The sequence below is a fragment of the Gymnoscopelus microlampas genome (assembly GCF_963454915.1).
Source record: "Gymnoscopelus microlampas genome assembly, chromosome: 6".
Lineage (NCBI taxonomy): Eukaryota > Metazoa > Chordata > Actinopteri > Myctophiformes > Myctophidae > Gymnoscopelus > Gymnoscopelus microlampas.
This window is the reverse complement of record NC_139943.1, coordinates 55,255,700-55,270,729: the sequence shown is the minus strand read 5'-3', so window position 1 is coordinate 55,270,729 and position 15,030 is coordinate 55,255,700. Positions and strand designations below refer to the sequence as shown.

Genomic DNA, 15,030 nt, shown 5'->3' with positions numbered 1-15,030 from the left:
AGCTTGTAGATCTGCTATTTTCACTATCATTGTAGAACATTTCTAGAAAATCTTTGATATGACATTTGTTATGTCAGAAATGTCCATACAAAAGTAGCAATACCGCAATATAAAAATACTCTGTTACAAGTAAAAGGCCTGTGTTCAAAATGTTACTTGAGTAAAAGTACAAAAGTATTGCCATCAAAATATACTTAAATTACCAAAAGTAAAAGTACTAAAATGTTTGAAAATAGCAGATCTACAAGCTCACAATGCATCACGATGCAAGGCGTTGTGAGCTTGCAGATCGGCTATTTTCAATAAATAGCCTATGTATGAAATAGGGCTGAAGTGATTAATGTAGGCTATGTTTTATAATACAATAGTTTATATCTGCAAATGAGATGTAGTGGAGTAGAAGTTAAAGTATTGGAAATTGGAAATACTCAATTAAAGTACAAATATCTCAAAATTGTACTTATACAGGAGGCTACTTGAGTACATACTAGAACTTTCCACCACTGCTGAGAGGTAACTGTCCCTTTAAATATATTAATAGTACGTATTATGACGGTACATTTCAGCGTCCTGTCTGTCTCTCTGTTCCAAACAGACAGACAGTAGTGTATATGCTACAGTAGTACAGTACAGGACAGACAGACAGACAGACAGACAGACAGACAGTACATGGTTACAGTATGACTGTGTTTACATTCGGCCTGACTGTTGTCCGACAGTAAGTAGATCATATTATTATTATATCTGTTGTTTGTTGATGTAGAAACACGTGTTCATAGCCTATACGCTGCTATTAAACCAGTGTGAAAACTTAACCGTAAACTTTAAAACCCTACTGTTTATGTTGAGTGATTAATGTGAACAGTAGGCTATGTTATATAATATGGTTTGGTTTGTTGTGAACATCGCGTCTCGTCTGTGTTGCTCATGAGTCTCATCTAAAGCCCGGCTTCAACACGCTGGGGGCGTGTCAGACAGTCAGTCAGTGGAATAAGTAAACTAAAGGGATATTTCACTTTCAAACATGTTTGGGATCATTTGAAGTTAACGTTTACTACTCTAGCTTTTTAGAGCTGTGTTTGGAGGAACCTCTCCCTCCGCTGTATAGCTCCGAGATGAGGTTCCTCGTTTCCCTCTGCCGTTTGAGCAGGACATTGTCGCACATTTTCCACTTTACATGTTTCTCACCCCTTTCTGCACATCGTATCTAAAAAGTAAAGGTCGTCCCCCCTGCTCTCAGATGTTTTACATTTTAGCGGCCAAGACAATCTAAGCGACGGGATGAAACAAGCGTTTAAATCGCTTATTTAAAGTCAGTCTGTGAGTCAACCGCCGTCCGCATGCGCTGTACTGCTCCCGTGGGATTGCGTTGGGAAAACATGGCCACAGGCTGACTAAAAAAGTGATTTAAACGCTTGTTTCAACCCGTCGGTTAGACTCTCTTCAGCGCTAAAAGTGAAAACATCTGAAAGCAGGGGGGACGACCTTTATTTTTTGGATACGATGTGCGGAAAAGGGTAAGAATCATACATTTTGAAAAATATTCGCCGCCCCCCCCCACCCCTACAGGCACCTAGTAACGTGGAACCTCATCTCAGAGCTGTGCAGCGTAGGGAGATGTTTCAAATGGGGCTATGATGATGATGAACACGAACACCCCAGACTGTTTTTAAGTTGCTTGATTCAGTCTTTAGACATTTGATATTCATTTTAACACATGCCACCCTTCCTTAGCTCTGGTCCATAGCGTTGGCGGAAGGAACAAATTCTGGTCTGTTAAGTTAATCTATTTTGCAGGCAGCTAACTGCATTCGGAGGAAACGATGGAGATAGAACGCATTTAGCCAAGCCTGGCATATATATATTAGCCCAGTGCACACAAATCAGTGTCACGGTGTCAGCCCCCACTGAATGAACTATATTCCTCACACACGTGGTGAACCTAATATAATTAGAACATATAGGACGCAGGCATGCATCCTATAGCCTGAGCCTTAGCGCCTCACTGTGGCACAATCATAACACTGCACCAATAAACAATATAGAACAGTACAGTATTTACATTATCAACTGTCACATATTCCACATCAACTCTTGACACCCCCACTTGTACTCAGGTTGTTGTAATCTAAACTAAACAAAACAAAACAAAAAATACAGAATGAATGTGGATTTTGGAATGTGTCTTGCACATTTCAAATTCCAAAAATAATAGCTGCAAACTTCTTCAGTTTCAACTTAGTTTCAGGTTTTGTCATTATATCAGCAACCATGTCATCTGTAGGACAATACTGTACATCAAAATGACTCTCCCCTCACTCACAGTGGACCTGATAAATGCTTGCTACTCTGTCTGTTTACAGGGTTTTTCGCGAGAGCAATCGTTCCCTGATTGTCGTCATGCACTATTGTTTGTGTGTACTTGCAGTCATCTATACCTCCTAGTAACTGCTCCAGGTATAGACACTCCTGTGTGGTTGAAGAAGCCAGTGCCGTGTACTCCGCCTCACATGCGGAGAGGGCAACCGTAGGCTGTTTTCTAGCTTTCCATGAAACTAGAGAGCTGTTCTTACTCAGACTCACACAGTATCCTGTGGTAGTCTACTGCGGCCTGTCGCTGACATGAGTGACATCAGACGCCCAGTCAGCATCACTGTAGGCCTGTATACCTAGCTTCTCACTGGTGTTTCTTTTGAAACGCAACCCTTACTCCGAAGTGCCTTTGAGATATCTTAGTGCGTGTTTCATAGTGATCCATTGCTCATCTGTAGGCTCAGCAAAGTCCTGATGACCTGCTTACCACAAAGCTTAAATCTGGTCTGGTACAAGTGGTTATAGAGACCAGGAATACTGCATGTTTAATTATTACATATTAATTATACTAACAGCCCAGTTTCATGAAAAATCTGATATTTGGAAATCGATTGGTCTCATCCAATCAGGAGAGAGAACCCGTACAAGATACAGGATAAACATGTGAAATTAGAAGCGATGGCACATAACAATGTGCAGACAAAACTGGAACTGGAACACTATAACATTTATGTTGATGAATAATCTTTGTGAGTCTCTCTCTCTCTCCTGGTTGGACAACATTGGTATCCCAACCTGAAATTGTACCTTTTGTTTATTAAAGCGCCCGAGAGACGGGGAGATTCCTGTTAATGAAGAAACACTGTTTTTAGCTCTTAGACTTTTAACAAAACACTGTGTTTTAACAAAAAATATATATTACAGGACCTATAAGCTCACAGGAAATCATCTGTCTATATGTGATAGATGAACAATAGTTGGTTGGTCTAATATACTGTATAGATCATCAGATGTACATTTGACTATGGGTTATTGATTTTGTGTTGTTTTGTTTTCCAGTGGGGAAACGCAATACAACAGAGATGGCGTTTTACAAGGTATGATTGAAAAGATGATCAAAAATGTACAACTTTGTCAGAGATTGCCTTAAAGCAGCACTATGTAACTTTTTAACAACTAGATAGCATATCATGTCCCACAAAATGATAAAGTTACATCTTTAAGCAATAACAACCATCTTTCCATAAATGCATAGACTCAGGGGGGTCCCTGCTAGGGGCTTGACTGTATTACTATGTATAGACTCAGGGGGTCCCTGCTAGGGGCTTGACTGTATTACTATGTATAGACTGAGGGGGTCCCTGCCAGGGGCTTTACTGTACTATAGGGGAGACAATGAGTTTCATCCTGGCATTTGTCAAGGCACCACGGCAGAACTCCCAGTCAAAGCCCAGACTGGCCAATCACAGCGCGTCCTCACAGGACACTTGCTTGCAGAGACTCTTGGGTAATGAAGTCAAAGACTTTGGCTGCCATGTTATTTGTGTCCAAAGTGGCCACTGATACCCCAAACTACGTAGTTCTGCTTTAATGTAATATTGGAATAACTTTGTTGTTTGTTACACTGAGAGTGTACAAATAAAACCAAATAGACCCTTACTTGTCCATTTGGCTTTTGCAGTCCGGTACGGAAGTCCATTGGTCCAAAGAATTAATAATTAATACCACAATGAAATAGGCACCCAGGCTTTGGAATGTCCTGCCTGAGGATCAGAGGCTAGCAATCAGCAAAGCAATTTGATGATAAAACACAATAAGATCCAGGATTATTTCCATTGTGGGCCTCTAAGCAAACGTGACAATCCACAAGAGTAAAAAAAAAAAAGCCTATTTACACAATACATTACACAATAACATTGAATAAAAGAAATTGCAGCAACACATGATACAGTAGAATATATATATACTACTTAATTCACACTGGTGCCTTGTCCAACGGACGATATTTAGTTAGATATTGTCGCTGTCTCCATATTTTATATTCTTCTCGTAAATGAATGCCCTAATTCATACTACAGTGTGGAGCAAAAATAGCAGATCTACAAGCTCCAAACCTTTTTTTAATTATTTTTTGCTATTTTCGAATTTGAACCCTGAAAGGTAACAGTTTTGGACATAAGGGGTTGTCGGTGATATTTAACCCATTAAGACCTGGAACTGTGTCATTTTTAGATTTGAGCTAAAAAAGCATTATTTTACACTTTGGGCTATTCAAAAATAGCAGATATACAAGCTCGTAGCGCGGCACCAAGTGCCGCGCTACGAGCTTGTAGATCTGCTATTTTTGAAAAATCGTGAAAATGTGGGCAAATCTTTGAATATATATATTTTTAAAGCGAACATTTTTAAGTCAAATCTTTGCTTTTGGGGGGTCCCTGGAACAAAATATTTTGATGGGGTTCCGCGGCCAAATACATATAATTTTGCGGGTCCTTGACATGAAAAAGATTGGTTTTGAGATACGTTTTGAGACATGTAGAATCGGCTTCAGGTCTCAATGGGTTAAATGTCTTGTTGTCTCATCTTGCAGGCCAGGCCATAGACTCTCCTCTGTCTGTTGTGTTGTCTTACAGGCCAGGCCATAGACTCTCCTCTGTCTGTTGTGTTGTCTTACAGGCCAGGCCATAGACTCTCCTCTGTCAAAGACAGGCCTGGAACAGGCTGACTCTGCGGGTCAGTACCTCAAAGATGTCCACTTCTCCGATGTGTTTGTCAGTGACATGCTGCGAGCTCGACAGGTCAGACCATGCTGAGGATTAGCCATGATGTTTTGTAATGGATTAGTGTAATACAGTGAGACAAATATGCCTTAATACATTATAATTGTCCTCTATAACTAAATTTTAAAATTTAAAACACCTTAAATATTGTATTTATTTTAGAAATAGTTCATCTTTCACTCAATAGGGGCAATGCCCGTCGCAAGTTGATGATGTCATTTGTCTAGCCCTATAGAATTTATGGAATGCATGTGAAATTAAAAAAACAATGTAATACTTCCTAAGCTTTTTATTTTATTTTATTTATTTGCACATTTAAAAAACAAAAAAATTGTAACAACAGCATAATATTGGGTTGGGATGTGCAGGTGAGATTTAGAACACCCTGTGGGGTTTATAAAGTTAATCTCACCTCACTTAACAACAAGAAATACAAAGTAATAAAAAACAAACATAAATCATTTGGCAACATAAATACAAATATACAAAAATACAAAAACAACAATAGATACACAGTATGAATAGTAGAGAACAATAAATATTAGTAGAAAAGGGTGTAGATGCAAGTGTTTGTAAGACTGGATGTATCTGTGAATTGTTCAATTTGATTCATCAAATGGGTTTTTAGCTTGTATTTAAAATGATTTGGTAAAGCAGCCTTCGACGAGATCTTAATATAGCTGTTCCATAGCTGGTCGAGGTTAATATGAGCATCAAATCAATATTTCTTTAAATAAGTTTATTTTGCTCATGCATTCCATACATTCCATAGGGCTAGACCACACATGGACAAATTACATAATCAGCTTGCGACGGGCATTGTCTCTCTTGAGTAAAAGATGAACCGTTTCTAAAATAAATAAAATATTTAAGGTGTTATAAAAAATACATTTTAGTTATAAGGGCAATTATTATGTATTAAGGCATATTTGGCTCATTGGCCAGGGATCCTTTTTAAGTGTTGCAGCCAGTGGCGTACCCACCATAGAGGCAGGGCAGGCGGCCGCCTGCCCAACTAAAATCTAGCCTCCCCTAGAAAATAAAGTAAAAGACTGAAAAACTCCAAAGAGAATAGTGGCCGACGGACCTTCACGCGGGCAGGCAATCACTACCGTATCCATTCAGCAGAGCGACGTCGCCTATAGTGATGCAAATGTTGCCTTTATCTTCATGGGGTGCCAGGAGTGCAAGGTGTGGGGGTCTGGGCCATCACCCGTAGGCCTACTCACCTGGCATAAAAGGGGCTCTGAGTGTGAGAGCAGCTTGAGCCACCACCGCTGAATAATTGATTGATTCATTGATTATACTTGCAAATTGTTTTTATTGTTGTTGTTAACTTGTGTGCCCTGAGATTTCCCCCATTTTACCCGAGTTTCCCCGAGGGGGGGGGGGGGGGGGGGTAGGTAGAGAAAAAAATCTCGCCTGCCCTAAATGTAATTTCTGGGAACGCCACTGGTTGCAGCCCTAGTGAAGTATGTGTGTTTTGCAGACGCTGGACTCCATCATGAAACACAATGACAGTTGCAGTGGTCTGCAGATTGTGACGGACCCTTCACTCAAGGAGAGGGTGAGTGTCATGACTTCAGGAAAAAAGAACTGACAATTTTTACTTAAGTAAAAGTATCAATACCACAATATATAAATACTCTTTTACAAGCAAAAGTCTGGTATTTAAAATGTACTCGAGGAAAAGTATTGGCATAAAAATATACTTAAAGTACCAAAAGTAAAAGTACTCATTATGCAGTATATGCCATTTCACAAGGTTGTCATGTATAAAAACTTTTTGAAAATAGCAGATCTACAAGCTCACAATTCGTCGCTTTGCGACGCATTGTGAGCTTGTAGATCGGCTATTTTCAAATGGCCAAAGTATATATAGGGCTGAAGCGGGTAATGTATGTGTGGTAATAATATTCAAAATCTACAAAGTAACTAGTAACTATATAGTTTTCAAATAATTGCAGTGGAGTAAAAGTACAATATTTGCCTCCGAGATGCAGCGGAGGTAAGTGAGATGTAGTGGTAATTAAGTACAGTCCTTGAGTACATTTACTTAGTTACTTTACACCACTGCTTCTCTCCTATTGTGTGTATGTGTGTGTGTGTGTGTGTGTGTGCGTGCGTGCGTGTGCGCGTGCGTGCGCGTGCGTGCGTGCGTGCGTGCGTGTGTGTGTGTGTGTGTGTGTGTGTGTAGAGCTTCGGGGTGTCAGAGGGCAGACCGGTCCAGGAGCTCAGGGACATGGCCCAGGCTGCTGGACAGACCAATCCAGACTTCACCCCCCCGCAGGGAGAGACCCTACCGCAGGTATACGCACACACACACGCACGCACGCACGCACGCACGCACGCGCGCGCGATGCTGCTCATGATCACTGTCTACCGCAGTGGTTCTCAAACATTGTCATGTCAATGACCTCCAAATTAATATGCATTTGGCCGCGGCACAAAATGTTGTGTTTTGGGTCCCCCCCGTCCCCCCCCCCCCAATACAAGATCTGTGTCCTTAACATTACTGAAAACTATTCCTAATTATTTCACAATCATTCAAGATGTTTATTATTCTTTATTTATCTATTTTAAATAGCCAATCCACAAGCTCAACTAAAATGTTCAACTAAACGATGTCAATAGGTTCAAAGTGGTAAAAAGTAATTTTTGACGCTATATTCACTCATTTTGCTGATTGGACCCCCTGGGATCCCCCCCTTCAAGGACCCCTGGGGGTCCTCAGACCCCACTTTGAGAACCGCTGGAATACTGTACTCTGTATCTATGTATGCTGCTCTATATGTTTCCTCTCTCTCTCTCTGTCGCTCCAGTTCTCTCTCTATCCTCTCTCAGTATCTCTCTCTCAGTGCCTCTCTCTCAGTATCTCTCTCTCTCTTTAGTTACTAGTTACTTTGCAAATATAAATTATTACATTCTAAAACATACATTAACCACTTTAGCCCTATGTTATACCTAGGCTATTTGAAAATAGCCGATCTACAAGCTCACAACGCGTCGCGCTGCTTGTAGATCTGCTATTTCCAAATATTTTAGTACTTTTACTTTTGGTACTTTAAGTACATTTTGATGCCAATACTTTTGTACTTTTTACTCAAGTGCATTTTTAATTCTGGACTTTTACTTGTAACAGAGTATTTATATATTGCAGTATTGGTACTTTGACTTAAGTAGCCTAAAGAATTTGAGTACTTTTTCCACCACTGTATCTCTCTCTCTCTCTCTCTCTCTCTCTCTCTCTCTCTCTCTCTCTCTCTCTCTCTCTCTCTCTCTCTCTCTCTCTCCTCCTCATCTAAGCAGTAGTGACATGTTCCTACCATGTGGTCTAACATTTAGAAGCGTACATTGCACTAGGTTTACCAGCACTAGGGCCGAGTTACAGAATGTGAGGAGGGGGGCCGTGGGGGGGAGGAGATGGCTGGCATACCGCATGAAGTCAAAGACGTTGGCTTGGCCATGTTATTTGTGTCCAAAGTGGCCACTGATACCCCAAACTTACATACAGCAGTGCTGCTTTAAGCAAACCCTGCAAGGCCAGTTTCAGGCTCTTAACTGCCCTTAACAGAACCCCCCGCACACTACATATTGGATTCATGTTAAATGTGTGTTTACAACAGAAACATGTATCATATATGATACATATATATGTATATTTGTATATTCATACATATATCATATTTATATTATTTAACACTTTTTGTTTTGATTCCAGTCTGACTCCTTTGCGCCACTGCACAATGCTAAAACGGAAGTGGGTAGGGGAGGGGCTTCCGCTTTCCCCTTAAGCATGATCAGAGCTTCCGAGTCCCAGACTGTATGCCGGAAACATTTGTAAATTGTGGGAGGCAACAGTCTGGTCACGCGAGACTAATGTGCCTTTGAATTAGTGTAACTGGTTGCATCCTTGTGTTGCAATCAGCTGCAGCTGTTGAGGACGTGCTCAAACAGACGGACGGACGGACGGACGGACAGACCCACACACACGGTCAAGTGTAGGAGTGGCTGGCACCACTCAGAAATAATAAAGTCTCTATCACACAAATATTTGGCGACCCCCCCCCCCCTTGCAGTAACTCTGAGGACCCGCTAGGGGTCCCGGACCTCTGCTGTAAGGTGTTCCGGTTCTTTCCAGCAGTTTCTCTCAGTGGAATCTCAAGCATCAAACAGTCCTGAGAGCGTGTGTGTGATGAGCTCTATAGTTTTAAACTGCAAAAGATCATCTAAGTAAAGGAGCAAACTCCCAATTAAAATGAACAACCAATTGATTGTGTTCCTGACCTATCTAGTATTGTTCAGGCTCTAGTTTAATTGAAGTGAATAGCTATCACAGCCATTGTTAAATAGCATTGTTATGCATCTTTACTTATAAACAACAAAATGTCATGGATGACATATCACTGGAATCGGATAGATATTTCATATACTGCTTAAAGGACGACTTCACCACTTTTCAACATACCTCACTAATTCTCATGATAAAATGATACAATTTTTTTCTACTTGGTCTGTGTCTCATAGGAGGGCTGTGGACAGGCCAGAAACCCGTCTACCAGTGACATCATCGTTTGGCAGGATTTTTTTCCCCAAAAAGATTTAAAAAAATGTATTCCGATTTTTATTAAGGCGAGAACAATGGGATCTATAATTGCATTGCAACTTTCCAGGAATACAAAGCCTGCAGTTTCTATTAGCTTGGATTCCCCATCGATGATGTCACTGGTAGACGGGTTTCTGAACAGTCTACAGCCCTCCTCTGAGACACAGACTGATTAGAAAAAAATTGTACCATTTTATCATGAGCATTAGTGAGGACCTATTATATGAAGATATGTTGAAAAGTGGTGAAGTCGTCCTTTAACGTCTTTATACTCCATATCTATCTGTTGGTACATAAACAAGCATTCTGATTCTATGAATGCAATCTATGCTAGTCTGTGCTCTTTTTTTCTTTAAGTGTGACGTTACAACAGAAACAACACACACATCTGATTTCTGTCTATGGTAAACTGACCTTTTCAGGATGTAATGTGCACCAAGTACCACTAGATGGCAGCATGCACCCATATGGTTTCTTGGGACATTAAAAGTATCCAAATAGTTTGAGTTCTCATGCATCTATCTGAGATGGGTTTACTTGATCTGAAGTGTGTGTGTGTGTGTGTGTGTGTGTGTGTGTGTGTGTGTGTGTGTGTGTGTGTGTGTGTGTGTGTGTGTGTGTGTGTGTGTGCGTGTGCGTGTGCGCGTGTGCGTGCGAGTGTGCGTGCGTGTGTGGGTTTGTTTAAGGTGCGACGCAGTATATTGGCAAAAAAGCAAGTACAATTCCTCTATTCAAAATTCTACTTGAGTAAAAGTTAAAAAGTATATTGGCATCAAAATATACTTAAAGTAACAAAAGTAAAAGTAGTCATTATGGATTTTAGATTTGTTGAGTTTTTTTGTGTGTTTGTCAATGTCTTTCATAAATTGCAGATATTGTAGATCGGCTATTTTCGAATAGCCAAAATATAAAATAGGGCTTAAAGCTGCAATACTTTTTTAATTAATAAAATGTAATTTTGTCCAATCTGTATGGTAGAGTATGTTAATACTATATAACTTATACAATCTGTATGGTAGAGTATGTTAATACTATATAACTTATACAATCTGTATGGTAGAGTATGTTAATACAATATAACTTATACAATCTGTATGTTAGAGTATGTTAATACTATATAACTTATACAATCTGTATGGTAGAGTATGTTAATACAATATAACTTATATAATCTGTATGATAGAGTATGTTAATACAATATAACTTATACAATCTGTATGATAGAGTATGTTAATACAATATAACTTATACAATCTGTATGGTAGAGTATGTTAATACAATATAACTTATACAATCTGTATGATAGAGTATGTTAATACAATATAACTTATACAATCTGTATGGTAGAGTATGTTAATACAATATAACTTATATAATTGGGGTGGTTGTATTTTGTCTCCCTGCTCTTCTATTGAGACATTTAGATCATGCCAAAGGTCATGTCTCACCTAGACACAGGATCTGACACAAAGTTTGGACCTTAAGGTCAAGATTCAAGTTATCCCCTGGAAAGGGGAAAGAGGAAAGCTACATTATGCAGCTTTAATTGGTAATTGGTTGCATGTTGTATTACTATATACAATTGTATTATTACTGTATGTAATGGGTGCTGGGGGCGTGTTATCTCCTCCGCGTCATCAGTGCCCACACCCTAGGTGGGGTTGGTGAAAGGGCCTTTCTGTGTGGAGTTTGCATGTTCTCCCCGTGTCCCCTAGGGTAGGTACCCTCAGAAAAAACATGCAGTAATGCTGGTCTCTATACTACCTCCTCCTCGTCAGCCTGATGGAAGGGGAACATTTAGATTCAAAAATGTAATAATAAAACAAATGATATGAAAACCAATTGTACAAATTGTAGTTGAGTGAAAAGCACAATACTGAGAAGTAGTGGAGTAGAGATATAAATGATGAAAAATAAAATAAAAAAGTTAATTTAAAAAATACCTCAAAATTGTATTGAAGTAGTTAGAGTAAATTTACTTAGTTACTTCCCCAGTACTGACGATGCACATCTGCAGTCTCACAATTGTACAACAATGGTCACTAGTCTGGCCCTGATTAAAAAGTCACCTTTCAGTTTAATAAGAGAGCATCATCATGCGTACGCGTGTGTCTGTGTGTGTGTGTGTGTGTGTGTGTGTGTGTGTGTGTGTGTGTGTGTGTGTGTGTGTGTGTGTGTGTGTGTGTGTGTGTGTGTGTGTGTGTGTGTGTGTGTGTGTGTGTGTGTGTGTGTGTGTGTGTGTGTGTGTGTGTGTGTGTGTGTGTGTGTGTGTGTGTGTGTGTGTGTGTGTGTGTGTGTGTGCGCGCGCGTGCGTGTGCGTGGGAGGGAAGGATGTTCTATTTGAGAGATACTTGATCTGGCTCGGGGCTACAGTAACTGTCCCCATGCAGTATGATCCGGCCTGGCGCTCGTACGTACGTGACCGGCCCAAAGGATGATGACGATGATGATGATGATGCACACATCATCGCATCACCAAGTGCGTAAGCAAAACCTGAAGACAAACATCAATCTTGGGCCGCTGCCTTCCTTTTTTCTTTTTCACCCTTCATTTACCCCAGGGGAGGTTCACTGAGCACCAATGCTCTGTTTCAGCAACGCCCTGCTACACAATCATAAGCACACACACACACACGCACACGCATGCGCGCGCGCGTGTATTCGATGTGTATATCAGCTTCCCACTTATCTCTCGCAGGCAGAGCCTTATTCTCTATGAGGTTCATTAATCTCTTGTAGACAAAAGGACACAAAACCCTTAGAACTACATTTTTCTCACATCATGTCATCTATCTTGAAATCAACTAAGGGAATAAGCTGCTGTTGATGTAGTCTCTAACTTATACATATTTGGAAAAGTGCAGGCAAAAGCAGATCTCAATTGCTCAAAAGATTTCAAATTGTAGGCTGCTCATAGGATTTAGATTTTATAGTGTAGGTTGGGGTCCCAGAGATTGGGGGACCCCTTGGCCTCATGGATATCAAACAGGGGGGTCCTTTAAATTAAAAAAAGGTTGAGAACTACTGCGTTATATGCAAGGGATAATGTATGGGGAGGTAGTCATTATTGAAATTTAAAGCCCGAGCATTATCACCCTGAAGGGCTTTAGTGGATCAAATAGAATCACTTTTCGGTCATTGCATCGTCTATTTCTCACTTCAAATGTTTTCAAAAACATTCTTGAGAGCAACGTTTAGTTGTAAATGACATGGTGTGTTTGTTTACATGGCTGTCATGTTGGATAAAGCATAAAACCATGCAGCGCAGGTTGACATGAGCAGGTGTTCTGAGTCTCTGATTACACAGCGGCCCGTTATTGAGCTCATCGGTCATTATCCAGAAATAATGAGCGATGATTGACCAATCAGAATCGAACATTCAACCAAACCTTGTAATAAGATAATATATTATGTACAGTAGTTTGTCCCTGCATGTCACACAGCTTTCATCCAAAGTCCGTCCTGTGTTTTCTAGGTGAAGGAGCGAGTCCTACTGTTCCTGGACCACCTTCTCCAGCACATGGCTGCGGACCACCACTGGCCTGACGACCAGGGACAGCAGACGGAAGCAGCGGAGGTGTCTCCCGTGGAGGGGAAGGCGTGCGACGGGGTCCGGACCCTCCCCGTGCACGCCCTGGTGGTCAGCCACGGGGCCTACATCCGCGTGATGCTGCGCCACATGGTGGAGGACCTGGACTGCTCGTTGCCCGAGGGCTCGGACCACGGCCACATGTTCTCCTTGTGCCCCAACACGGGGGTCTGCAGGTTCGTCCTCTCTCTGACCAGACAGGGGGACGGTGGTAGCGGTGGTGATGGTGATGGTGAAGGGGTCAAGTTGTCAGCCATCCGCTGTGTGTTTGTGCACAGAGCGGACCACCTGAAGAATAATCACAAGAAGTAGAGATCCTGTGGAAGCAGGGGCTGGTTAACAACCCATTAAGACCTGGAACGCATCTGTGTCACTTTAGATGTCTTTGGCTATTCAAAAATAGCAGATCTACAAGCTCGTAGCGCGTTTTTTCAAAAAACTATTAGGATTTACATTTTTTTTAAAGGAGGAGTTCACCCAAAAAATGACTTATTTTCTATCAATTGCACACCCTATGAAGCCTTGAATCCATTGATTCTTTTTTGTTTTTGACGCATTCATCCTAAGCTAATAATTCGATTCCCGTCTCCTACCGGCTAATGTATCCGGTAGGAGACACAAAGTAGATTATTTGTGTCTCCTACCGGAAATACACACGGTCATCAAATTATTGTCTTAGGAATGCCACAAAAATTAAAATAAATCCATGAAATCAAGGCTTCATGGGGTGTGCAATTGATAGAAAATAAGTCATTATTTGGGTGAACTCCTCCTTTAAGAATGGCCTCAGGTCTTAATGGGTTAATGCATCGTTGCTGTCGAGCGGAAACCTCTTATCTCTGTGTAAGGGATTTCCAATTTAGGGGCCCTATTTTCGCCGGTGCCTTACCCATTACCCCTAAACTTCTTTGCCATTTTTTACTATTTTTAAAAACATTTTCAAATAGTTTCAGATAGCCAATCTACAAGCTCACAACGTGTCGATGTAGATCGGCTAGTTAAACTATTTGAAAATGTTTTTAAAAATAGTAAAAAAAAAAGATGTTTAGGGATAATGGGTAAGGCACTGGTGAAAATAGGGCCCCTAGGCTCTTTTGCAGATATCCCCTTTTTCGATATTGTCCAACTCTTCATTTCCGATTTCGATATCCACCGATACAGAGATTTGTTTCACCAAAATTAATGTCAGGTGACAACATCACACATCTCCTGTCGTGGACTTAACACATTAGGCCTAATTTTATTGTGATGCCCACCACTGGATGTATTCTTAAATGCAACAAGGCTTTCCAAATGTGCAAAATAAGAGAAACATTTCAACATTCGCCATAAAAAAAAAAACTGATACAGATATTTTCCGATATTATTATATGATATCGTCTCTATACAGCCCAGATAGCTAAATATGAGTGAATCAATGTTGATGCTGAGCCTCTGGCATGAAGCCCAGTCTCTGTTGAAGACTTCCTGTGAGCCAATCACATCTCAGTAAAAATGTGGACTCGCTGTGCAACATTCTGTCTGTGGCTGACTGTACTCTGTCTAGGGATGGGCAATATTATCGATATCACGATATATCGCGATATTTTATTTCGTGATACTGTATCGATACTCCAGTATCAATATCGCGATTTTTTTTTTTTTTTTTGCTTTTTCAGATACAGGTTTTATGAAAAACATTCAAAGAACCTATCACAGATCTGCAGCTACCCAATATGTAGTGTATATATAAACAATATGTA

At 40.6% G+C, this 15,030-nt stretch overlaps 1 protein-coding gene across 1 annotated transcript; it reads left to right on the top strand.

Moving 5' to 3' along the window:
* The first annotated feature begins 652 nt into the window (after positions 1-652).
* On the top strand, positions 653-13,640 carry tigara (TP53 induced glycolysis regulatory phosphatase a). Its single transcript, XM_084058900.1, has 6 exons — positions 653-718; positions 3,373-3,410; positions 4,990-5,111; positions 6,583-6,660; positions 7,291-7,401; positions 13,175-13,640. The coding sequence occupies exons 1-6, from the start codon at positions 681-683 to the stop codon at positions 13,598-13,600; spliced, it is 813 nt and encodes a 270-aa protein (XP_083915026.1). The 5' UTR covers positions 653-680; the 3' UTR covers positions 13,601-13,640.
* The last annotated feature ends 1,390 nt before the right edge of the window (positions 13,641-15,030 follow it).

Bases quoted from the DNA above. Each gene is read 5' to 3' on its own strand.
- tigara (XM_084058900.1), top strand. From the start codon at position 681: ATGACTGTGTTTACATTCGGCCTGACTGTTGTCCGACA. The intron at 719-3,372 runs GTAAGTAGATCA...TTTGTTTTCCAG, and splicing joins GGCCTGACTGTTGTCCGACA to TGGGGAAACGCAATACAACA. The intron at 5,112-6,582 runs GTCAGACCATGC...TGTGTTTTGCAG, and splicing joins ACATGCTGCGAGCTCGACAG to ACGCTGGACTCCATCATGAA.